The sequence below is a fragment of the Oncorhynchus gorbuscha genome, unplaced genomic scaffold (assembly GCF_021184085.1).
Source record: "Oncorhynchus gorbuscha isolate QuinsamMale2020 ecotype Even-year unplaced genomic scaffold, OgorEven_v1.0 Un_scaffold_697, whole genome shotgun sequence".
NCBI classification, from domain to species: domain Eukaryota; kingdom Metazoa; phylum Chordata; class Actinopteri; order Salmoniformes; family Salmonidae; genus Oncorhynchus; species Oncorhynchus gorbuscha.
This window is the reverse complement of record NW_025745771.1, coordinates 62,368-87,498: the sequence shown is the minus strand read 5'-3', so window position 1 is coordinate 87,498 and position 25,131 is coordinate 62,368. Positions and strand designations below refer to the sequence as shown.

Sequence of the window (25,131 nt, the reverse complement as noted above, 5' to 3'; positions counted from 1 at the left end):
ACGGTGAAAAGACCAAACAGACATCATGTCTGAGTGAGTAAAAGTGGATTTCAACATTAGGAAAAAGTTTACAGAATATTTTTTTGCATATATCCAGAATTGTATTTATTTCACAAAATGCAACAAAATGATCATACCTGTTCCTGAACAACAAGAGAATGACATTAATTGTACTCACTCTTTCTGACAGGAAAAAGATGTCATCGAGCCGCAAGCATCATCTGAAGGTAACCAACGGCAACTTCCATGACTTCTTCATGACCTCTCGAAGATTCTATCCAGTTCGTGACTCAACAGAGATCTTATATAAACAGCTTAGAGATCTCTTACCTCTTAAACATTATGACAAAAATACCACTTGTGATTTGCACGATTTTTTTTACAAACAATCCAACCACTTTTTGATAACAAATGTTATATTAACAAATCAAAAATATAAAAGACAATCACTGCTTTGAGGCCTTTCCCTTAGTAAGACTTGACTATTTTAAAAACAAAAAAAACTACATTTTAAGTGAGAATAAGCATTGGTCTGAAGCTGAAAAACAGTGATTCACATGAGCACCGCAATGCCTATTCCACCCATGTTCTACCAAGGTTTTCCAGCCCACAGCTTTGACCTACCACAGTAACTATGTTGGTATGGTACTTCCAGCTGTGTGTAGGCAGGTTTCTTAGGATTCAACCCTTCTACCGTAACTAGATCAACACTCCAATTGAAATATAAATGTCATGTAAATGTCTGTAAAATGCTTCAGATAATTCATCTTTCAAATACGTAAAAAAAAGAAGGTTTCTGTGTTGTTGCCGTCCCCCAGAGCCTGATGCTCCAGATCGCCCAGGAACTGATAGCGGAAGAGGAAGCCCAGTCTTTAGAGGACAGGAAGCAGTACATGAGCGAAAATATCACTCCTCTGCAGCTCACAGGATCCATTGCAGAACTCCAGGTATCACATCGGCTGCGTTGAGACAGGCAGCCCAATTCTCATCATTTTATTCATTAATTGTTCTGTTGACCAATCAGCTCTGGAAAATATTTGATATGAAAAGACCTGCTGTGATTGGTCAATAGACCTATTAGTAGAAAAACAATATCAGAATTGGGCTGTCTGTGCTAATGCCAGTTGTAGTTGTTATCGTTTCCTTTCACAATATAACAGTACAATTGGATTGCATTTTACACTAGTAATATCCCATTTAACAACAACATTTGTAATGTAACACATTGGCTGTCTGTCTCGTGTTATGAGTCACTGTGATTGTCTCTGAACAGGACCTGTGTAAGAAGATGCACCAGAAGATTGATGTGATAGATGAGGAGAGATACGACCTGGGCAGCAAAGTTGGCAAAAGTGATAAAGAGGTGGGGTTATATCTGATATACTGGTAAAGAGGTGGGGTTATATCTGATATACTGGTAAAGAGGTTTGGTTATATCTGATCTGTAATGATAAAGAGGTGGGGTTATATCTGATCTGTAATGATAAAGAGGTGGGGTTATATCTGATATAATGTAATGATAAAGAGGTGGGGTTATATCTGATCTGTAATGATAAAGAGGTGGGGTTATATCTGATCTGTAATGATAAAGAGGTGGGGTTATATCTGATATACTGTATTGCTAAAGAGGTGGGGTTATATCTGATCTGTAAATGATAAAGAGGTGGGGTTATATCTGATCTGTAATGATAAAGAGGTGGGGTTATATCTGATCTGTAATGATAAAGAGGTGGGGTTATATCTGATCTGTATTGATAAAGAGGTGGGGTTATAACTGATCTGTAATGATAAAGAGGTGGGGTTATATCTGATCTGTAATGATAAAGAGGTGGGGTTATATCTGATCTGTATTGATAAAGAGGTGGGGTTATATCTGATCTGTAATGATAAAGAGGTGGGGTTATATCTGATCTGTAATGATAAAGAGGTGGGGTTATATCTGATCTGTAATGATAAAGAGGTGGGGTTATATCTGATCTGTAATGATAAAGAGGTGGGGTTATATCTGATCTGTAATGATAAAGAGGTGGGGTTATATCTGATATACTGGTAAAGAGGTTTGTTTATATCTGATCTGTAATGATAAAGAGGTGGGGTTATATCTGATCTGTAATGATAAAGAGGTGGGGTTATATCTGATCTGTAAATGATAAAGAGGTGGGGTTATATCTGATATAATGTAATGATAAAGAGGTGGGGTTATATCTGATCTGTAATGATAAAGAGGTGGGGTTATATCTGATATAATGTAATGATAAAGAGGTGGGGTTATATCTGATCTGTAATGATAAAGAGGTGGGGTTATATCTGATCTGTAATGATAAAGAGGTGGGGTTATATCTGATATAATGTAATGATAAAGAGGTGGGGTTATATCTGATATAATGTAATGATAAAGAGGTGGGGTTATATCTGATCTGTAATGATAAAGAGGTGGGGTTATATCTGATCTGTAATGATAAAGAGGTGGGGTTATATCTGATATACTGTATTGCTAAAGAGGTGGGGTTATATCTGATCTGTAAATGATAAAGAGGTGGGGTTATATCTGATCTGTAATGATAAAGAGGTGGGGTTATATCTGATCTGTAATGATAAAGAGGTGGGGTTATATCTGATCTGTATTAATAAAGAGGTGGGGTTATATCTGATCTGTATTGATAAAGAGGTGGGGTTATATCTGATCTGTATTGATAAAGAGGTGGGGTTATATCTGATCTGTATTGATAAAGAGGTGGGGTTATATCTGATCTGTATTGATAAAGAGATGGGGTTATATCTGATATAATGTATTGATAAAGAGGTGGGGTTATATCTGATCTGTAATGATAAAGAGGTGGGGTTATATCTGATATACTGGTAAAGAGGTTTGTTTATATCTGATCTGTAATGATAAAGAGGTGGGGTTATATCTGATCTGTAATGATAAAGAGGTGGGGTTATATCTGATCTGTAATGATAAAGAGGTGGGGTTATATCTGATCTGTAATGATAAAGAGGTGGGGTTATAACTGATCTGTAATGATAAAGAGGTGGGGTTATATCTGATCTGTAATGATAAAGAGGTGGGGTTATATCTGATCTGTAATGATAAAGAGGTGGGGTTATATCTGATCTGTAATGATAAAGAGGTGGGGTTATATCTGATCTGTAATGATAAAGAGGTGGGGTTATATCTGATCTGTAATGATAAAGAGGTGGGGTTATATCTGATCTGTAATGATAAAGAGGTGGGGTTATATCTGATCTGTAATGATAAAGAGGTGGGGTTATATCTGATCTGTAATGATAAAGAGGTGGGGTTATATCTGATCTGTAATGATAAAGAGGTGGGGTTATATCTGATCTGTAATGATAAAGAGGTGGGGTTATATCTGATCTGTAATGATAAAGAGGTGGGGTTATATCTGATCTGTAATGATAAAGAGGTGGAGTTATATCTGATCTGTAATGATAAAGAGGTGGGGTTATATCTGATCTGTATTGATAAAGAGGTGGGGTTATATCTGATCTGTAATGGTAAAGAGGTGGGGTTATATCTGATATAATGTAATGATAAAGAGGTGGGGTTATATCTGATATAATGTATTGATAAAGAGGTGGGGTTATATCTGATATAATGTAATGATAAAGAGGTGGGGTTATATCTGATCTGTAATGATAAAGAGGTGGGGTTATATCTGATCTGTATTGATAAAGAGGTGGGGTTATATCTGATATAATGTAATGATAAAGAGGTGGGGTTATATCTGATCTGTAATGATAAAGAGGTGGGGTTATATCTGATATACTGGTAAAGAGGTTTGGTTATATCTGATCTGTAATGATAAAGAGGTGGGGTTATATCTGATATACTGGTAAAGAGGTGGGGTTATATCTGATCTGTATTGATAAAGAGGTGGGGTTATATCTGATCTGTAATGATAAAGAGGTGGAGTTATATCTGATCTGTAATGATAAAGAGGTGGGGTTATATCTGATCTGTAATGATAAAGAGGTGGGGTTATATCTGATCTGTAATGATAAAGAGGTGGGGTTATATCTGATATGTGGTGTGCGTATAGTGTGTTTAGTCTGTCTCTCTCTCTGTCTCTCTGTCTGTCTCTCTCTCTGTCTCTCTGTCTCTATCTCTGTCTCTCTCTCTCTCTCTGTCTCTCTCTCTCTGTCTCTCTCTCTCTCTCTCTCTCTCTCTCTCTCTCTCTCTCTCTCTCTCTCTCTCTCTCTCTCTCTCTCTCTCTCTCTCTCTCTCTCTCTCTCTCTCTCTGTATCTCTCTCTGTCTCTTTGTCTCTGTCTCTGTCTCTCTCTGTTCAGATTGAGGATCTGCAGATTAAAGTACAGGACCTGAAGGGCAAGTTCAAGAAGCCCGTCCTGAAGAAAGTCCGCATGTCTGCTGATGCTATGCTCCAGGCTCTGCTGGGCTCCAAACACAAGGTGTCCATGGACCTGAGGGCCAACCTGAAGCAAGTCAAGAAGGAGGTCAAGGAAGAGGTAGATTTGCTTACAAATACTATAACTTAATATCAGTTGAGTTCGTTGTATGAGAGTTCAAGAGGATCCCACTGCTGACACCAAATGTTATATTACAAATAATGTGAGTGTAATCTGATACATTAAGAAGTGGTGAAACTACTGCTATAGTGTAAACACTGTATTTCACCGCAGCACTCTAATGTGGATGATTCTGAGTCGTTGTTTTTTTATTTGGGATTAATTGTTGTATTACTCAGATGCACATAGAAACAAACATACATGGATCCAACACAACAAAATGTAGACTAATATATTTGATCTGCTTCTCTTCCCACCTCAGGACAAAGAATCTGTGGGTGACTGGCGTAAGAACATCGAAGACAAATCAGACAGGAAGAAGATGTTTGAGACTACTAAGGAGTAGATGTTACTGGAGATCCAGACAGGAAGTAGTTTGAGACTCATAAGGAGTAGATGTTACTGGAGTTCCAGACAGGAAGTAGTTTGAGACTCATAAGGAGTAGATGTTACTGGAGTTCCAGACAGGGAGATGTTAGAGACTCATAAGGAGTAGATGTTACTGGAGATCCAGACAGGAAGTAGTTTGAGACTCATAAGGAGTAGATGTTACTGGAGTTCCAGACAGGGAGATGTTAGAGACTCATAAGGAGTAGATGTTACTGGAGATCCAGACAGGAAGTAGTTTGAGACTCATAAGGAGTAGATGTTACTGGAGTTCCAGACAGGGAGATGTTAGAGACTCATAAGGAGTAGATGTTACTGGAGTTCCAGACAGGGAGATGTTAGAGACAGCTTGAACAACCTTCTGCCTTTGGTTACGAAGTTATCCAGTTTTGACTCGTTTGCGTGTTTGTTTGTTTTTCGTCTCTGGCTAAATTCATCTAAGAGGTAGTTCCATCTCACTAGGACTGTTGTAAACAGGTGTTAATGAATTGTAATGATATCTAAGAGGTAGTTCCATCTCTCTAGGACTGTTGTAAACAGGTGTTAATGAATTGTAATGCTATCTAAGAGGTAGTTCCATCTCTATAGGACTGTTGTAAACAGGTGTTAATGAATTGTAATGATATCTAAGAGGTAGTTCCATCTCTCTAGGACTGTTGTAAACAGGTGTTAATGAATTGTAATGATATCTAAGAGGTAGTTCCATCTCTCTAGGACTGTTGTAAACAGGTGTTAATGAATTGTAATGCTATCTAAGAGGTAGTTCCATCTCTCTAGGACTGTTGTGGCAGGTGTTAATGAATTGTAATGATATCTAAGAGGTAGTTCCATCTCTCTAGGACTGTTGTAAACAGGTGTTAATGAATTGTAATGCTATCTAAGAGGTAGTTCCATCTCTATAGGACTGTTGTAAACAGGTGTTAATGAATTGTAATGATATCTAAGAGGTAGTTCCATCTCTCTAGGACTGTTGTAAACAGGTGTTAATGAATTGTAATGATATCTAAGAGGTAGTTCCATCTCTCTAGGACTGTTGTAAACAGGTGTTAATGAATTGTAATGATATCTAAGAGGTAGTTCCATCTCTCTAGGACTGTTGTAAACAGGTGTTAATGAATTGTAATGATATCTAAGAGGTAGTTCCATCTCTATAGGACTGTTGTAAACAGGTGTTAATGAATTGTAATGATATCTAAGAGGTAGTTCCATCTCTCTAGGACTGTTGTAAACCGGTGTTAATGAATTGTAATGATATCTAAGAGGTAGTTCCATCTCTCTAGGACTGTTGTAAACCGGTGTTAATGAATTGTAATGATATCTAAGAGGTAGTTCCATCTCTCTAGGACTGTTGTAAACAGGTGTTAATGAATTGTAATGATATCTAAGAGGTAGTTCCATCTCTCTAGGACTGTTGTAAACAGGTGTTAATGAATTGTAATGATATCTAAGAGGTAGTTCCATCTCTCTAGGACTGTTGTAAACCGGTGTTAATGAATTGTAATGATATCTAAGAGGTAGTTCCATCTCTCTCGGGCTGTTGTAAACAGGTGTTAATGTGTGTAATCAAAACAATCTATAATTTTGTTCCAATTCAATTTCTGAAAATAAATGATTTGCTGAAAAAAAACATGATTTATTTTGTGTATATGGCTTTCTGCTACAAGAGATAATTGAATTTCCCACAGCTGTTATACCATCACCGTACCTATGTTTGCTCTGAAATATGTTGTAGTCAAAGGGAAGCTTTCTATCAGGAATGAGGTGGACATAATCCCAAACCACATTATGGAATTCTGATTTTTGGGGATTATTTTATTGAATTGATGATGCCAGCATGGAATAGTTTAGAGTTCAGGTGGTAATCTCTGAATAACGGTACCAGATGTTACCAGATGTATAACAGTACCAGATGTTGCCAGATGTATAACATTACCAGATGTTACCAGATGTATAACAGTACCAGATGTATAACAGTACCAGATGTATAACAGTACCAGATGTTGCCAGATGTATAACAGTACCAGATGTTACCAGATGTATAACAGTACCAAATGTTACCAGATATATAACAGTACCAGATGTTACCAGATATATAACAGTACCAGATGTTACCAGATGTATAACAGTACCAGATGTTGCCAGATGTATAACAGTACCAGATGTTGCCAGATGTATAACAGTACCAGATGTTGCCAGATGTATAACAGTACCAGATGTTACCAGATGTATAACAGTACCAGATGTTGGCAGATGTATAACAGTACCAGATGTTACCAGATGTATAACAGTACCAGATGTTGCCAGATGTATAACAGTACCAGATTTTGCCAGATGTATAACAGTACCAGATGTTGCCAGATATATAACAGTACCAGATGTTACCAGATGTATAACAGTACCAGATGTTGCCAGATATATAACAGTACCAGATGTTACCAGATGTATAACAGTACCAGATGTTGCCAGATATATAACAGTACCAGATGTATAACAGTACCAGATGTTGCCAGATATATAACAGTACCAGATGTTACCAGATGTATAACAGTACCAGATGTTGCCAGATATATAACAGTACCAGATGTTACCAGATGTATAACAGTACCAGATGTTGCCAGATATATAACAGTACCAGATGTATAACAGTACCAGATGTTGCCAGATATATAACAGTACCAGATGTTACCAGATGTATAACAGTACCAGATGTTACCAGAAGTTTCTATGACTCAACATAATATGATGTTTGAGAACACAGTGAACCATAGACCAGGTCCTATTGGTCTGCATCTAAGGAGTCATTAGGTTAAACAGAGAAAGACAGTTTTCACCGTTACACCAAGACAATCAGATCCTACTTTTTCTTACAAAATAATTGATGTAAAATGTATTATTCAACAATAAAAACATGTTTTTTTTAGATAAGTCAATATTACCTATATAGTACATTTCCAATGACTAAATACTATCATGACTACTTTGATATCCAATCAGTACTTTCTCTTCCTCTTTACAGGTTAGCTTGAGGTTGAAGATGTTGAAGAAGACTAATAGCTGAGGAGCAAGTGGTGAACACAATGTGGTGTGACTTGTCTGGACTCTGGATCTGAGAGCCAACTGAAGCAGATAGAGGAGGGAGGAGAACTAGGAGAGGAGGGAGGAGAAATAGGAGAGGAGGGAGGAGAACTAGGAGAGAATGAGGGAGGAGGACTAGGAGAGGAGGGAGGAGAACTAGGAGAGGAGGGAGGAGAACTAGGAGAGGAGGGAGGAGAACTAGGAGAGGAGGGAGGAGAACTAGGAGAGGAGGGAGGAGAACAGGGAGAGGAGGGAGGAGAACTAGGAGAGAAGGGAGGAGAAGAGGGAGAGAAGAAGGGAGGAGTGTAGAGGTGGGTGGGTGTGGAGTGTGGTGACATCACATTTATTGTGACTAAAAATGATGCTGTAACTTCCTACTACCCATAGTTAATATCAGCATACGCAAACCTCCTGATTTAGGTCAGTTGTGTCAGCCTATATATGTCAGTCAGATCAGCCTATATATGTCAGTCAGATCAGCCTATATATGTCAGATCAGCCTATATATGTCAGTCAGATCAGCCTATATATGTCAGTCAGATCAGCCTATATATGTCAGTCAGATCAGCCTATATATGTCAGTCAGATCAGCCTATATATGTCAGTCAGATCAGCCTATATATGTCAGTTATGTCAGCCTATATATGTCAGTCAGATCAGCCTATATATGTCAGTCAGATCAGCCTATATATGTCAGTCAGATCAGCCTATATATGTCAGATCAGCCTATATATGTCAGTTATATCAGCCTATATATGTCAGTCAGATCAGCCTATAGATGTCAGTCAGATCAGCCTATATATGTCAGTCAGATCAGCCTATATATGTCAGTCAGATCAGCCTATATATGTCAGTCAGATCAGCCTATATATGTCAGTCAGATCAGCCTATATATGTCAGTCAGATCAGACTATATATGTCAGTCAGATCAGCCTCTATATGTCAGTCAGATCAGCCTCTATATGTCAGTCAGATCAGCCTATATATGTCAGTTATATCAGCCTATATATGTCAGTCAGATCAGCCTATATATGTCAGTCAGATCAGCCTATATATGTCAGTCAGATCAGCCTATATATGTCAGATCAGCCTATATATGTCAGTCAGATCAGCCTATATATGTCAGTCAGATCAGCCTATATATGTCAGTCAGATCAGCCTATATATGTCAGTCAGATCAGCCTATATATGTCAGTCAGATCAGCCTATATATGTCAGTCAGATCAGCCTATATATGTCAGTTATATCAGCCTATATATGTCAGTTATATCAGCCTATATATGTCAGTTATGTCAGCCTATATATGTCAGTTATGTCAGCCTATATATATATGTCAGTCAGATCAGCCTATATATGTCAGTCAGATCAGCCTATATATGTCAGTCAGATCAGCCTATATATGTCAGTCAGATCAGCCTATATATGTCAGTCAGATCAGCCTATATATGTCAGTTATATCAGCCTATATATGTCAGTTATATCAGCCTATATATGTCAGTTATGTCAGCCTATATATGTCAGTTATGTCAGCCTATATATATATGTCAGTCAGATCAGCCTATATATGTCAGTCAGATCAGCCTATATATGTCAGATCAGCCTATATATGTCAGTCAGATCAGCCTATATATGTCAGTCAGATCAGCCTCTATATGTCAGTCAGATCAGCCTATATATGTCAGTTATATCAGCCTATATATGTCAGTTATATCAGCCTATATATGTCAGTCAGATCAGCCTATATATGTCAGTCAGATCAGCCTATAAATGTCAGTCAGATCAGCCTATATCAGTCAGATCAGCCTGTATATGTCAGTCAGATCAGCCTATATATGTCAGTTATGTCAGCCTATATATGTCAGTTAGATCAGCCTATATATGTCAGTCAGATCAGCCTATATATGTCAGTCAGATCAGCCTATATATGTCAGTCAGATCAGCCTATATATGTCAGTCAGATCAGCCTATATATGTCAGTCAGATCAGCCTATATATGTCAGTTATGTCAGCCTATATATGTCAGTCAGATCAGCCTATATATGTCAGTTATGTCAGCCTATATATGTCAGTCAGATCAGCCTATATATGTCAGTTATGTCAGCCTATATATGTCAGTTAGATCAGCCTATATATGTCAGTCAGATCAGCCTATATATGTCAGTTATATCAGCCTATATATGTCAGTCAGATCAGCCTATATATGTCAGTTATATCAGCCTATATATGTCAGTCAGATCAGCCTATATATGTCAGTTAGATCAGCCTATATATGCCAGTTATATCAGCCTATATATGTCAATCAGATCAGCCTATATATGTCAGTTATGTCAGCCTATATATGTCAGTCAGATCAGCCTGTATATGTCAGTTATGTCAGCCTATATATGTCAGTCAGATCAGCCTATATATGTCAGTCAGATCAGCCTATATATGTCAGTCAGATCAGCCTATATATGTCAGTCAGATCAGCCTATATATGTCAGATCAGCCTATATATGTCAGTCAGATCAGCCTATATATGTCAGTCAGATCAGCCTATATATGTCAGTCAGATCAGCCTATATATGTCAGTCAGATCAGCCTATATATGTCAGTCAGATCAGCCTATATATGTCAGTCAGATCAGCCTATATATGTCAGATCAGCCTATATATGTCAGTCAGATCAGCCTATAAATGTCAGTCAGATCAGCCTATATATATGTCAGTCAGATCAGCCTGTATATGTCAGTCAGATCAGCCTATATATGTCAGTTATGTCAGCCTATATATGTCAGTTAGATCAGCCTATATATGTCAGTCAGATCAGCCTATATATGTCAGTCAGATCAGCCTATATATGTCAGTCAGATCAGCCTATATATGTCAGTCAGATCAGCCTATATATGTCAGTCAGATCAGCCTATATATGTCAGTTATGTCAGCCTATATATGTCAGTCAGATCAGCCTATATATGTCAGTTATGTCAGCCTATAAATGTCAGTCAGATCAGCCTATATATGTCAGTTATGTCAGCCTATATATGTCAGTTAGATCAGCCTATATATGTCAGTCAGATCAGCCTATATATGTCAGTTATATCAGCCTATATATGTCAGTCAGATCAGCCTATATATGTCAGTTATATCAGCCTATATATGTCAGTCAGATCAGCCTATATATGTCAGTTAGATCAGCCTATATATGCCAGTTATATCAGCCTATATATGTCAGTCAGATCAGCCTATATATGTCAGTTATGTCAGCCTATATATGTCAGTCAGATCAGCCTGTATATGTCAGTTATGTCAGCCTATATATGTCAGTCAGATCAGTCTATATATGTCAGTCAGATCAGCCTATATATGTCAGTCAGATCAGCCTATATATGTCAGTTATATCAGCCTATATATGTCAGTTATGTCAGCCTACATATGTCAGTCAGATCAGCCTACATATGTCAGTTATGTCAGCCTACATATGTCAGTCAGATCAGCCTATATATGTCAGTTATATCAGCCTATATATGTCAGATCAGCCTACATATGTCAGATATGTCAGCCTACATATGTCAGTCAGATCAGCCTATATATGTCAGTCAGATCAGCCTATATATGTCAGATCAGCCTATATATGTCAGTTATGTCAGCTTATATATGTCAGTCAGATCAGCCTATATATGTCAGTCAGATCAGCCTATATATGTCAGTTATGTCAGCCTATATATGTCAGATCAGCCTTATATGTCAGTTATGTCAGCCTATATATGTCAGATCAGCCTATATGTCAGTTATGTCAGCCTATATATGTCAGATCAGCCTATATATGTCAGTTATGTCAGCCTATATATGTCTGTTATGTCAGCCTATATATGTCAGATCAGCCTATATATGTCAGTTATATCAGCCTATATATGTCTGTTATGTCAGCCTATATATGTCAGTTATATCAGCCTATATAAGTCAGTTATGTCAGCCTATATATGTCAGTCAGATCAGCCTATATATGTCAGTTATGTCAGCCTATATATGTCAGTCAGATCAGCCTATATAAGTCAGTTATATCAGCCTATATATGTCAGTCAGATCAGCCTATATAAGTCAGTTATATCAGCCTATATATGTCTGTTATGTCAGCCTATATAAGTCAGTTATATCAGCCTATATAAATCAGTTATATCAGCCTATATAAGTCAGTTATATCAGCCAATATATGTCAGATCAGCCTATATATGTCAGTCAGATCAGCCTATATATGTCAGTCAGATCAGCCTATATAAGTCAGTTATATCAGCCGATATATGTCAGTCAGATCAGCCTATATATGTCAGATCAGCCTATATATGTCAGTTATATCAGCCTATATATGTCAGTTATATCAGCCTATATATGTCTGTTATATCAGCCTATATATGTCTGTTATATCAGCCTATATATGTCAGTTATATCAGCCTATATATGTCTGTTATATCAGCCTATATATGTCTGTTATATCAGCCTATATATGTCTGTTATATCAGCCTATATATGTCAGTTATATCAGCCTATATATGTCAGTCAGATCAGCCTATATATGTCAGTCAGATCAGCCTATATATGTCTGTTAGATCAGCCTATATATGTCTGTTGTATCAGCCTATATATGTCTGTTATATCAGCCTATATATGTCTGTTATATCAGCCTATATATGTCAGTTATATCAGCCTATATATGTCAGTCAGATCAGCCTATATATGTCAGTCAGATCAGCCTATATATGTCTGTTATATCAGCCTATATATGTCTGTTATATCAGCCTATATATGTCAGTCAGATCAGCCTATATATGTCAGTCAGATCAGCCTATATATGTCAGTCAGATCAGCCTATATATGTTAGTTATATCAGCCTATATATGTCTGTTATATCAGCCTATATAAGTCAGTTATGTCAGCCTATATAAGTCAGTTATGTCAGCCTATATATGTCAGTTATATCAGCCTATATATGTCAGTTATATCAGCCTATATATGTCTGTTATATCAGCATATATAAGTCAGTTATATCAGCCTATATATGTCAGTCAGATCAGCCTATATATGTCAGTTATATCAGCCTATATATGTCAGTTATATCAGCCTATATAAGTCAGTTATATCAGCCTATATATGTTAGTTATATCAGCCTATATATGTCTGTTATATCAGCCTATATAAGTCAGTTATATCAGCCTATATATGTCAGTCAGATCAGCCTATATATGTCTGTTATATCAGCCTATATATGTCAGTTATATCAGCCTATATATGTCAGTCAGATCAGCCTATATATGTCAGTTATATCAGCCTATATATGTCAGTCAGATCAGCCTATATATGTCAGTCAGATCAGCCTATATATGTCAGTCAGATCAGCCTATATATGTCAGTCAGATCAGCCTATATATGTCAGATCAGCCTATATATGTCAGTCAGATCAGCCTATATATGTCAGATCAGCCTATATATGTCAGTCAGATCAGCCTATATATGTCAGTCAGATCAGCCTATATATGTCAGATCAGCCTATATATGTCAGTCAGATCAGCCTATATATGTCAGTTATATCCGCCTATATAAGTCATTAATGTCAGCCACACATAGCTGGGGAAGGATTGTTGTACTACAGTATTGTAATGATGTTCGAAGGGGTTATAACATGACTGTTTTATTTACTGAAAATCTTCATCTAATTTGATCTAAACTAAATTTTAGGTAAACTTTCCTTTGAATTTGAAACAAATGTTTGTTTCAGTAAGAAAACATTGGATGGCTTGAGAAATGATGGTAGTTTGATACTGGGGTTAGGAGGAGGCTGACATGATGGTTGGGTACTGGGGTTAGGAGGCTGACATGGTGGTTGGATACTGGGGTTAGGAGGCTGACATGGTGGTTGGATACTGGGGTTAGGAGGAGGTTGACATGATGGTTGGATACTGGGGTTAGGAGGAGGCTGACATGGTGGTTGGGTGCTGGGGTCAGGAGGAGGCTGACATGATGGTTGGATACTGGGGTTAGGAGGCTGACATGATGGTTGGATACTGAGGTTAGGAGGAGGCTGATATGGTGGTTGGATACTGGGGTTAGGAGGAGGCTGACATGGTGGTTGGATACTGGGGTTAGGAGGAGGCTGACATGGTGGTTGGATACTGGGGTTAGGAGGAGGCTGACATGGTGGTTGGGTACTGGGGTTAGGAGGAGGTTGACATGATGGTTGGATACTGGGGTTAGGAGGAGGCTGACATGGTGGTTGGATACTGGGGTTAGGAGGAGGCTGACATGGTGGTTGGGTACTGGGGTTAGGAGGAGGCTGACATGGTGGTTGGATACTGGGGTTAGGAGGAGGCTGACATGGTGGTTGGTACTGGAGGCTGACACAGTGGTTGGATACTGAGGTTAGGAGGATGCTGACATGGTGGTTGGATACTGGGGTTAGGAGGCTGACATGGTGGTTGGATACTGGGGTTAGGAGGAGGCTGACATGGTGGTTGGATACTGGGGTTAGGAGGAGGCTGACATGATGGTTGGATACTGGGGTTAGGAGGAGGCTGACATGGTGGTTGGATACTGGGGTTAGGAGGCTGACATGGTGGTTGGATACTGAGGTTAGGAGGCTGACATGGTGGTTGGGTACTGGGGTTAGGAGGAGGCTGACATGGTGGTTGGATGATGGGGTTCGGAGGAGGCTGACATGGTGGTTGGATATTGGAGTTAGGAGGAGGCTGACATGGTGGTTGGATACTGGGGTTAGGAGGCTGACATGGTGGTTGGATACTGGAGTTAGGAGGCTGATACGGTGGTTGGATACTGGAGTTAGGAGGCTGACACGGTGGTTGGATACTGGGGTTAAGAGGAGGCTGACATGATGGTTGGGTACTGGAGGCTGACATGGTGGTTGGATACTGGGGTTAGGAGGAGGCTGACATGGTGGTTGGATACTGGGGTTAGGAGGAGGCTGACATGATGGTTGGGTACTGGGGTTAGGAGGCTGACATGGTGGTTGGATACTGGAGTTAGGAGGCTGACACGGTGGTTGGATACTGGGGTTAGGAGGAGGCTGACATGATGGTTGGGTACTGGGGTTAGGAGGCTGACATGGTGGTTGGATACTGGGGTTAGGAGGCTGACACGGTGGTTGGATACTGGGGTTAGGAGGAGGCTGACATGATGGTTGGGTACTGGGGTTAGGAGGAGGTTGACATGATGGTTGGGTACTGGGGTTAGGAGGTGGCTGACATGGTGGTTGGATACTGGGGTTAGGAGGAGGTTGACATGATGGTTGGGTACTGGGGTTAGGAGGTGGCTGACATGATGGTTGGATACTGGGGTTAGGAGGAGGCTGACATGGTGGTTGGGTACTGGGGTTAGGAGGAGGCTGACATGATGGTTGGATACTGGGGTTAGGAGGAGGCTGACATGGTGGTTGGGTACTGGGGTTAGGAGGAGGTTGACATGATGGTTGGGTGCTGGGGTTAGGAGGTGGCTGACATGATGGTTGGATACTGGGGTTAGGAGGAGGCTGACATGGTGGTTGGGTACTGGGGTTAGGAGGAGGCTGACATGGTGGTTGGATACTGGGGTTAGGAGGAGGCTGACATGGTGGTTGGTACTGGAGGCTGACACAGTGGTTGGATACTGAGGTTAGGAGGATGCTGACATGATGGTTGGATACTGGGGTTAGGAGGAGGCTGACATGGTGGTTGGATACTGGGGTTAGGAGGCTGACATGGTGGTTGGATACTGGGGTTAGGAGGCTGACATGGTGGTTGGATACTGGGGTTAGGAGGAGGCTGACATGGTGGTTGGATACTGGGGTTAGGAGGCTGACATGGTGGTTGGATACTGGGGTTAGGAGGCTGACATGGTGGTTGGATACTGGGGTTAGGAGGCTGACATGGTGGTTGGATACTGGTGTTAGGAGGAGGCTGACATGGTGGTTGGATACTGGGGTTAGCAGGAGGCTGACATGGTGGTTGGATACTGGGGTTAGGAGGAGGCTGACATGGTGGTTGGATACTGGTGTTAGGAGGCTGATATGGTGGTTGGATACTGGGGTTAGGAGGCTGACATGGTGGTTGGATACTGGAGTTAGGAGGAGGCTGACATGGTGGTTGTAAACTGGGGTTAGGGGAGGCTGACATGATGGTTAGATCTTGGAGGCTGACTCTGTGGGTGGGTACTGGAGGCTGACTCTGTGGGTGGGTACTGGAGGCTGACTCTGTGGGTGGGTACTGGAGACTGACTCTGTGGGTGGGTACTGGAGACTGACTCTGTGGGTGGGTACTGGAGACTGACTCTGTGGGTGGGTACTGGAGGCTGACTCTGTGAGTGGGTACTGGAGGCTGACTCTGTGGGTGGGTACTGGAGACTGACTCTGTGGGTGGGTACTGGAGACTGACTCTGTGGGTGGGTACTGGAGACTGACTCTGTGGGTGGGTACTGGAGGCTGACTCTGTGGGTGGGTACTGGAGACTGACTCTGTGGGTGGGTACTGGAGGCTGACTCTGTGGGTGGGTACTGGAGACTGACTCTGTGGGTGGGTACTGGAGGCTGACTCTGTGGGTGGGTACTGGAGAATGACTCTGTGGGTGGGTACTGGAGGCTGACTCTGTGGGTGGGTACTGGAGGCTGACTCTGTGGGTGGGTACTGGAGACTGACTCTGTGGGTGGGTACTGGAGGCTGACTCTGTGGGTGGGTACTGGAGGCTGACTCTGTGGGTGGGTACTGGAGGCTGACTCTGTGGGTGGGTACTGGAGGCTGACTCTGTGGGTGGGTACTGGAGGCTGACACGTTGGTTGGGTAATTGATCACACCATGTGTGTGACCTCTGGGTCATGACAGTTCAGAGGGTCCTTCTCTTTCTTACCCTCGTCTTCTCTTCTTGTCACAGCCAGTCTGCCAGTCAAGACACTCTCTGACAATACTATCTTTATAGTTTACCAATGACCAATTTAATAATACATTTGACCAATCACACAGAGTTATGAATTAATTGGAAGTGTCTAATTCAATCAATTGACAGGGAGTCACTTTACAAACTAATCAAGTGACCTGCTGATTGTTCCTGAGTCCTATATAACAGACATGAAACCAACCGGAGTCATTGTCTAATTTATCCAGTAGCAGTAACTTGAGAGCTTGATAGATTTCAAACACATTCAGAGTTATGAGGTAACGCAGAGTTATGAGGTAACACCGAGTTATGAGGTAACACAGAGTGGGTCCTCCCTTCACCAAAAATCAGGATTAAGTCAAATCTAAAATCAGGAATATTTTAAATCACATCTAAAATCAGGATTACTTTAAATCACATCTAAAATCAGGATTATTTTAAATCACATCTAAAATCAGGATTATTTTAAATCACATCTAAAATCAGGATTATTTTAAATCACATCTAAAATCAGGATTATTTTAAATCACATCTAAAATCAGGATTATTTTAAATCACATCTAAAATCAGGATTACTTTAAATCACATCTAAAATCAGGATTATTTTAAATCACATCTAAAATCAGGATTATTTTAAATCACATCTAAAATCAGGAGTATTTTAAATCACATCTAAAATCAGGATTATTTTAAATCACATCTAAAATCAGGATTATTTCATAACAAGTCTAATGTCAGGAATATTTGAACTAAAAATGTAGCAGAAACGTTGATGGCAGATGATTTACGAATGCGGAGGTATTTCAGGAACTAACTGCCCCATTGGCCCTGCCTGGCCTGGCCCCACTCCCATAAAGAGAACCTTGCCCTTTTGCTTTCTGCTGAGCTTTCAGGAAACAGAGTATATACCTTCCAAATCTGTTCCTGTCTCTGTCTTGCCTGTAGCTCTCATCCCCACATCATTTATTTGTACCTTCACTGGGTTTATAGGTGAGATGTTCTTCTTTCCTCTCTGCTCCGTCTGTAACGAATGTGTTGTATATTCATGTATTCATCTATTGGTACCAGATTGCATGTGGTCCGTCCCATGTGGGAATAGATGTGACTTTTGGACCAGATTGCATGTGGTCCGTCCCATGTGGGATTAGATGTGACTTTTGGACCAGATTGCATGTGGTCCGTCCCATGTGGGATTAGATGTGACTTTTGGACCAGATTGCATGTGGTCCGTCCCATGTGGGATTAGATGTGACTTTTGGACCAGATTGCATGTGGTCCGTCCCATGTGGGATTAGATGTGACTTTTGGACCAGATTGCATGTGGTCCGTCCCATGTGGGATTAGATGTGACTTTTGGACCAGATTGCATGTGGTCCGTCCCATGTGGGATTAGATGTGACTTTTGGACCAGATTGCATGTGGTCCGTCCCATGTGGGATTAGATGTGACTTTTGGACCAGATTGCATGTGGTCCGTCCCATGTGGGATTAGATGTGACTTTTGGACCAGATTGCATGTGGTCCGTCCCATGTGGGATTAGATGTGACTTTTGGACCAGATTGCATGTGGTCCGTCCCATGTGGGATTAGATGTGACTTTTGGACCAGATTGGGTGTGGTCCGTCCCATGTGGGATTAGATGTGACTTTTGGACCAGATTGCATGTGGTCCGTCCCATGTGGGAATAGATGTGACTTTTGGACCAGATTGGGTGTGGTCCGTCCCATGTGGGAATAGATGTGACTTTTGGACCAGATTGCATGTGGTCCGTCCCATGTGGGAATAGATGTGACTTTTGGACCAGATTGGGTGTGGTCCGTCCCATGTGGGATTAGATGTGACTTTTGGACCAGATTGCATGTGGTCCGTCCCATGTGGGATTAGATGTGACTTTTGGACCAGATTGCATGTGGTCCGTCCCATGTGGGAATAGATGTGACTTTTGGACCAGATTGCATGTGGTCCGTCCCATGTGGGAATAGATGTGACTTTTGGACCAGATTGCATGTGGTCCGTCCCATGTGGGATTAGATGTGACTTTTGGACCAGATTGCATGTGGTCCGTCCCATGTGGGAATAGATGTGACTTTTGGACCAGATTGCATGTGGTCCGTCCCATGTGGGATTAGATGTGACTTTTGGACCAGATTGCATGTGGTCCGTCCCATGTGGGATTAGATGTGACTTTTGGACCAGATTGCATGTGGTCCGTCCCATGTGGGATTAGATGTGACTTTTGGACCAGATTGCATGTGGTCCGTCCCATGTGGGATTAGATGTGACTTTTGGACCAGATTGCATGTGGTCCGTCCCATGTGGGATTAGATGTGACTTTTGGACCAGATTGCATGTGGTCCGTCCCATGTGGGATTAGATGTGACTTTTGGACCAGATTGCATGTGGTCCATCCCATGTGGGATTAGATGTGACTTTTGGACCAGATTGCATGTGGTCCGTCCCATGTGGGATTAGATGTGACTTTTGGACCAGATTGTGTGTGGTGTGTGAGCTCTGATAATTTAGACTGCTTTTTAGAATAGAATAGAAGATAACTTTATTTTTCTCAAGAGGCAACGTGGGTTGAGGCATTCGGATATTCACAGGTGTTTGTCTGTGTGTTTTAGACAGACAAGTGTTGGAAGAGATACATCCAAGGCCTGATTTTCAGCTGTTGTTTTCTCTGTAGTTCAGAGTGAATGTGGTGTTAATTAAAGGCTCTTGTGGCTCTATTTGCCCAGTTGCTCGTTTATAAGCTCTGTAAAAAAGGACTGAAGTTTGTTTAGAGATATAGCTTTGGCATGGTAGAGGTGGATAATCACAATATGGCTTATAATTGTAAACTTGAATTTGTGTTGTAGTTTCACAGTTTACTTCAAACGGCTTATGGATTGTTTGATGTTATTCCCATAGATTTGTTGAGATTCAACTATATACAAAGGAAAATCCAATTGGGTATTTTCCTACATTCTGAACATGCATTTTGAGAATGTCAGTGGTAGTTTGTGAAAGGACCTGTTTTGGTGCCATAATCCTTATGGACTCCTGTGTGACCAGAGATTTCAGGAAATGAGAGTCTTGTTGATTTGCTATCAACCTTGGGACGGGTTATATTTGTACAGATTCAAAGACATTCATTCAAGAGGAAACAACCCCTCCCTCTTTAACCAGCAGGAATTATGATGTTGATGTTGATGTTGGACTGCTGTGTTACATTTGGCTAAACTGATCCAAGACAATTATTGATCAAGTTATTGACCATTCATTATCTAATGTCTGTTGCATTTCTTTTTGATATGCAATTGCGCATGACTTGCATTGGGTCAACCTTGAAATCTTTGGTTTCTACCCCACCCCACCCCGACCCCCACCCCCCCACCACCACCACCAAATTACATAAAATAACAACAGCTCAAAATGAATAAACTGTTTCCTGTTTGTTCATCTCTTGACACAGGAAGTAAAACAAAACAACAGGCCAAAATGTCTGAGTAAGTTTACGTTTTTCAGTTTACAGAAAAATATACTACACTATACTGTATTCATCTACTGTATTCTGTCTGTGAACATGTTTTCCACATAGAAAACCAGGCATTACAACTGAGTAATACTATGCTATGATGATTCCCAATAGTGTTGTAATTTTTCCTACCGTAATGTAATAGCATGAATTCCTAAAATTGTTTAATCGTCACGTACCTGTCTCTGTGGCTTCACCTTGTATATTTCCCTTAAATGACCCTGATCTGCTTTATCCAATCAGTAAAAAGATGACAGCGAGCCGTAGGAACTACCTGAAGGTAAGGAGCACCATTCATTCCAGAAGGGTTTTATATACAGCTAATACATCCTCATGTTCTATAAAGACCCTTCTGTTCTATAAAGACCTACTGTTCTATAAAGACCTTCATGTTCTATAAAGACCTGCTGTTCTATAAAGACCTTCATGTTCTATAAAGACCTACTGTTCTATAAAGACCTTCATGTTCTATAAAGACCCTCATGTTCTATAAAGACCTTCATGTTCTATAACGTTTCCCAGGTTTCAGTTTGAACATGTTCCTGTTCCACACAGAGAACAACCTGCTTGACGTCACAGACTGATTTTAATGCTGACTTTACATTGTAGTCGTATTCAGGGGTAAATGTTATGTGATCCAGACAGTGTTAGCCCCCACCCTGTAGTAGACCTTGTCGACTTCTTGGTCAGCAGGAGCTCGTTTGATCAATGGAGTAGAAACCAACCCTTACAGTTCTACATCACTCGTAACACTTCACCTGAAGCTCTGTAGATCTACAGACCTTCAAGTTATGTGATATGAATACAGTATTGATATAGACAACCCCTTAGACAAGCAGATGTGGCCACTGAACTCTGTAATGCGATGTGATTTGTCCCCTCCCCCGTACAGAGCTTGATGCTCCAGATCGCTGCCGGCTTGCTCGAGGCTGAGGCGGTCGAGGCTGAGGCAGAGAAGGCCAGGTACATGAAGGAGAACTGCCCTGCCCCTGAGTTCTTGGTATGCATGGCAGAGCTCACGGTAAGCTATTAGCGCCAACCCCTCTTTCTCTTTCTCTCTTTCTCTTTCTCAATCTCTCTCTTTCTCTCTTTCTCTTTCTCAATCTCTCTTTCTCTCTTTCTCACTTTCTCTTTCTCTCTTTCTCAATCTCTCTTTCTCTCTTTCTCTTTCTCAATCTCTTTCTCTTTCTCTCTTTCTCAATCTCTCTTTCTCTTTCTCTCTTTCTCAATCTCTCTTTCTCTCTTTCTCTCTTTCTCAATCTCTTTCTCTTTCTCAATCTCTCTCTCTTCCTCAATCTCTCTCTCTCTCTCTCCCAATCTCTCTCTCTCTCAATCTCTCTCTCTCTCAATCTCTTTCTCTTTCTCAAACTCTCTCTTTCTCAATCTCTCTCTCTCTCCCAATCTCTCTCTCTCTCAATCTCTCTCTCTCTCTCTCTCTCTCTCTCTCTCTCTCTCTCTCTCTCTCTCTCTCTCTCTCTCTCTCTCTCTCTCTCTCTCTCTCTCTCTCTCCCTCTCTCTCTCTCTCTCACTCTCTGATACTTAGTTTGCTGTGTATTCCTTCGTATAGGGTCATAAAACTATGACTTTATCTCTGTCTCTCTTGCTCTCTCTCTATGTCTCTCTGTATGTCTCTCTATGCCTCTCTTTCTCTCTCTCTATGCCTCTCTTTCTCTCTCTCTATGCCTCTCTTTCTCTCTCTCTATGCCTCTCTTTCTCTCTCTCTATGCCTCTCTTTCTCTCTCTCTATGCCTCTCTTTCTCTCTATGTCTCTCTGTATGTCTCTCTTCAGGACTTGTGCAAGAAGCTCCATCAGAAGATCGAGAGGGTTGATGAGGAGAGATACGACATGTCAACCAAGGTGACCAAGTCTGAGAAGGAGGTGAGGAGTTCTACCACTGCTACTCATATTAGAGCCAAGGGGGTAACAGTAGTTCACTGTTACTCATATTAGAGCCAAGGGGGTAACAGTAGTTCACTGTTACTCATATTAGAGCCAAGGGGTTAACAGTAGTTCACTGTTACTCATATTAGAGCCAAGGGGGTAACAGTAGTTCACTGTTACTCATATCAGAGCCAAGGGGTTAACAGTAGTTCACTGTTACTCATATTAGAGCCAAGGGGGTAACAGTAGTTCACTGTTACTCATATTAGAGCCAAGGGGGTAACAGTAGTTCACTGTTACTAATATTAGAGCCAAGGGGGTAACAGTAGTTCACTGTTACTAATATTAGAGCCAAGGGGGTAACAGTAGTTCACTGTTACTAATATTAGAGCCAAGGGGGTAACAGTAGTTCACTGCTACTCATATTAGAGCCAAGGGGTTAACAGTAGTTCACTGTTACTCATATTAGAGCCAAGGGGGTAACAGTAGTTCACTGTTACTCATATTAGAGCCAAGGGGTTAACAGTAGTTCACTGTTACTCATATTAGAGCCAAGGGGGTAACAGTAGTTCACTGTCACTCATATTAGAGCCAAGGGGTTAACAGTAGTTCACTGTTACTCATATTAGAGCCAAGGGGGTAACAGTAGTTCACTGTTACTCATATTAGAGCCAAGGGGGTAACAGTAGTTCACTGTTACTCATATTAGAGCCAAGGGGGTAACAGTAGTTCACTGTTACTCATATTAGAGCCAAGGGGGTAACAGTAGTTCACTGTTACTAATATTAGAGCCAAGAGGGTAACAGTAGTTCACTGTTACTAATATTAGAGCCAAGAGGGTAACAGTAGTTCACTGTTACTAATATTAGAGCCAAGGGGGTAACAGTAGTTCACTGTTACTAATATTAGAGCCAAGAGGGTAACAGTAGTTCACTGTTACTAATATTAGAGCCAAGGGGTAACAGTAGTTCACTGTTACTAATATTAGAGCCAAGAGGGTAACAGTAGTTCACTGTTACTAATATTAGAGCCAAGGGGGTAACAGTAGTTCACTGTTACTAATATTAGAGCCAAGAGGGTAACAGTAGTTCACTGTTACTAATATTAGAGCCAAGGGGGTAACAGTAGTTCACTGTTACTAATATTAGAGCCAAGGGGGTAACAGTAGTTCACTGTTACTCATATTAGAGCCAAGGGGGTAACAGTAGTTCACTGTTACTAATATTAGAGCCAAGGGGGTAACAGTAGTTCACTGCTACTCATATTAGAGCCAAGGGGGTAACAGTAGTTCACTGCTACTCATATTAGAGCCAAGGGGGTAACAGTAGTTCACTGTTACTAATATTAGAGCCAAGGGGGTAACAGTATTTCCACTGGTGTTTGGCGTCGGGCAGTCAATCGTCTGTGTGTGATAAGTGCTTCCTGTTGAATTCCAAACAGGTTGAGGACTTGAAGATGAAGGTAGTTGAACTGAATGGTAAGTTCAGGAAGCCCGTCCTGAAGAAAGTCCGCATGTCTGCTGATGCTATGCTCCAGGCTCTGCTGGGCTCCAAACACAAGGTGTCCATGGACCTGAGGGCCAACCTGAAGCAAGTCAAGAAGGAGGTCAAGGAAGAGGTGGGTGTTGTTCTGGACATAAGAACATACTGTAATTATAGTATAGTTTAGCTTAATAATGTTACTATATGACTGTAACGTGACTTATTTACTGTGTAAATAATGTGATAGTTTTATTTGTAAGCCTCGTCCATGCATGTGTCTGTTCTGTAGCTGTTCTACAGGATCCCACTTCTGACACCAAATGTCATATCATTAGTCCAAAATTTCAAAGACAATGTCTCCCTGTATAGGCCTCTAAGCAGCAACAACTGTACGCCTGTTCAACCCAACACTCCAATGTGAATCATGCTAACACTGCCCACACCAAGTGTCATATATTTCAAATACATTTTCACTCATGTACTTATTCTGCCATTCCCCCCCCCCCCCCCCCCTCAGGACAAAGATGCTGTGGGAGACTGGCGTAAGAACATCGAAGACAAATCAGACAGGAAGAAGATGTTTGAGACTCATAAGGAGTAGATGTTACTGGAGATCCAGACAGGAAGTAGTTTGAGACTCATAAGGAGTAGATGTTACTGGAGTTCCAGACAGGAAATAGTTTGAGACTCATAAGGAGTAGATGTTACTGGAGTTCCAGACAGGAAGTAGTTTGAGACTCATAAGGAGTAGATGTTCCTGGAGTTCCAGACAGGAAGTAGTTTGAGACTACTAAGGAGTAGAAACAAAAAGTTCCGTTTGTCCCCAAATTGGATATCTAGTCTTTTGTTTCACACGAAACACAAAAACAGTTACGTGACCCCCCCCCCCAAAAAAAAAAATATATATATAATATATATATATAAAATATATATATATTGTGCAATATTTATACTAATTGTCATCAAATAAACCCTGGTCAGCTAATAGAAACTGTTTTTGTGTGATTTATAGAGTCCCTACTGTTACGTCTCCACAATAACAGACCAGCGTCCTGACGGGTGTAACCTGCTCTTGAAATTACATGGCTGTAGTAATATTGATGTGTTCAAGGGGTACAACGTTTGGAAGGGACCACAACATTCACACTGAGGAGTTGCTATGTGTTTTAACCAGTCTGTTTATAGACTTCCTGTCAGCAGGAACCAGCCTGACCAATAAACACAGCCGGCAGGTGTGGCTACCCGAAGATGGCTTTACTGGGGTCACATGGGTCAGTAAGGGCAGAATCTAACTCTGTCAGATCACCAGCTGTTTAGAGCTCAGCAGGTGTGGCCACCAAATACAGCTACT

The 25,131-nt window shown here is 40.9% G+C and overlaps 1 protein-coding gene across 2 annotated transcripts; it reads left to right on the top strand.

The window, feature by feature from the left end:
- The first annotated feature begins 925 nt into the window (after positions 1-925).
- On the top strand, positions 926-24,660 carry LOC124019854 (troponin I, fast skeletal muscle-like). 2 transcript variants are annotated; one of them, XM_046335290.1, is made up of 9 exons: positions 926-947; positions 1,274-1,363; positions 17,847-17,891; positions 20,355-20,388; positions 20,661-20,697; positions 21,310-21,438; positions 22,207-22,296; positions 23,740-23,916; positions 24,298-24,660. In XM_046335290.1, the coding sequence occupies exons 4-9, from the start codon at positions 20,381-20,383 to the stop codon at positions 24,379-24,381; spliced, it is 525 nt and encodes a 174-aa protein (XP_046191246.1). In that variant the 5' UTR covers positions 926-947; positions 1,274-1,363; positions 17,847-17,891; positions 20,355-20,380; the 3' UTR covers positions 24,382-24,660. The 2 variants fall into 2 exon arrangements, with proteins under 2 accessions (XP_046191246.1, XP_046191245.1); XM_046335289.1 differs by lacking the exon at positions 17,847-17,891 and having other exon boundaries at positions 936-947.
- Positions 24,661-25,131: the final 471 nt, after the last annotated feature.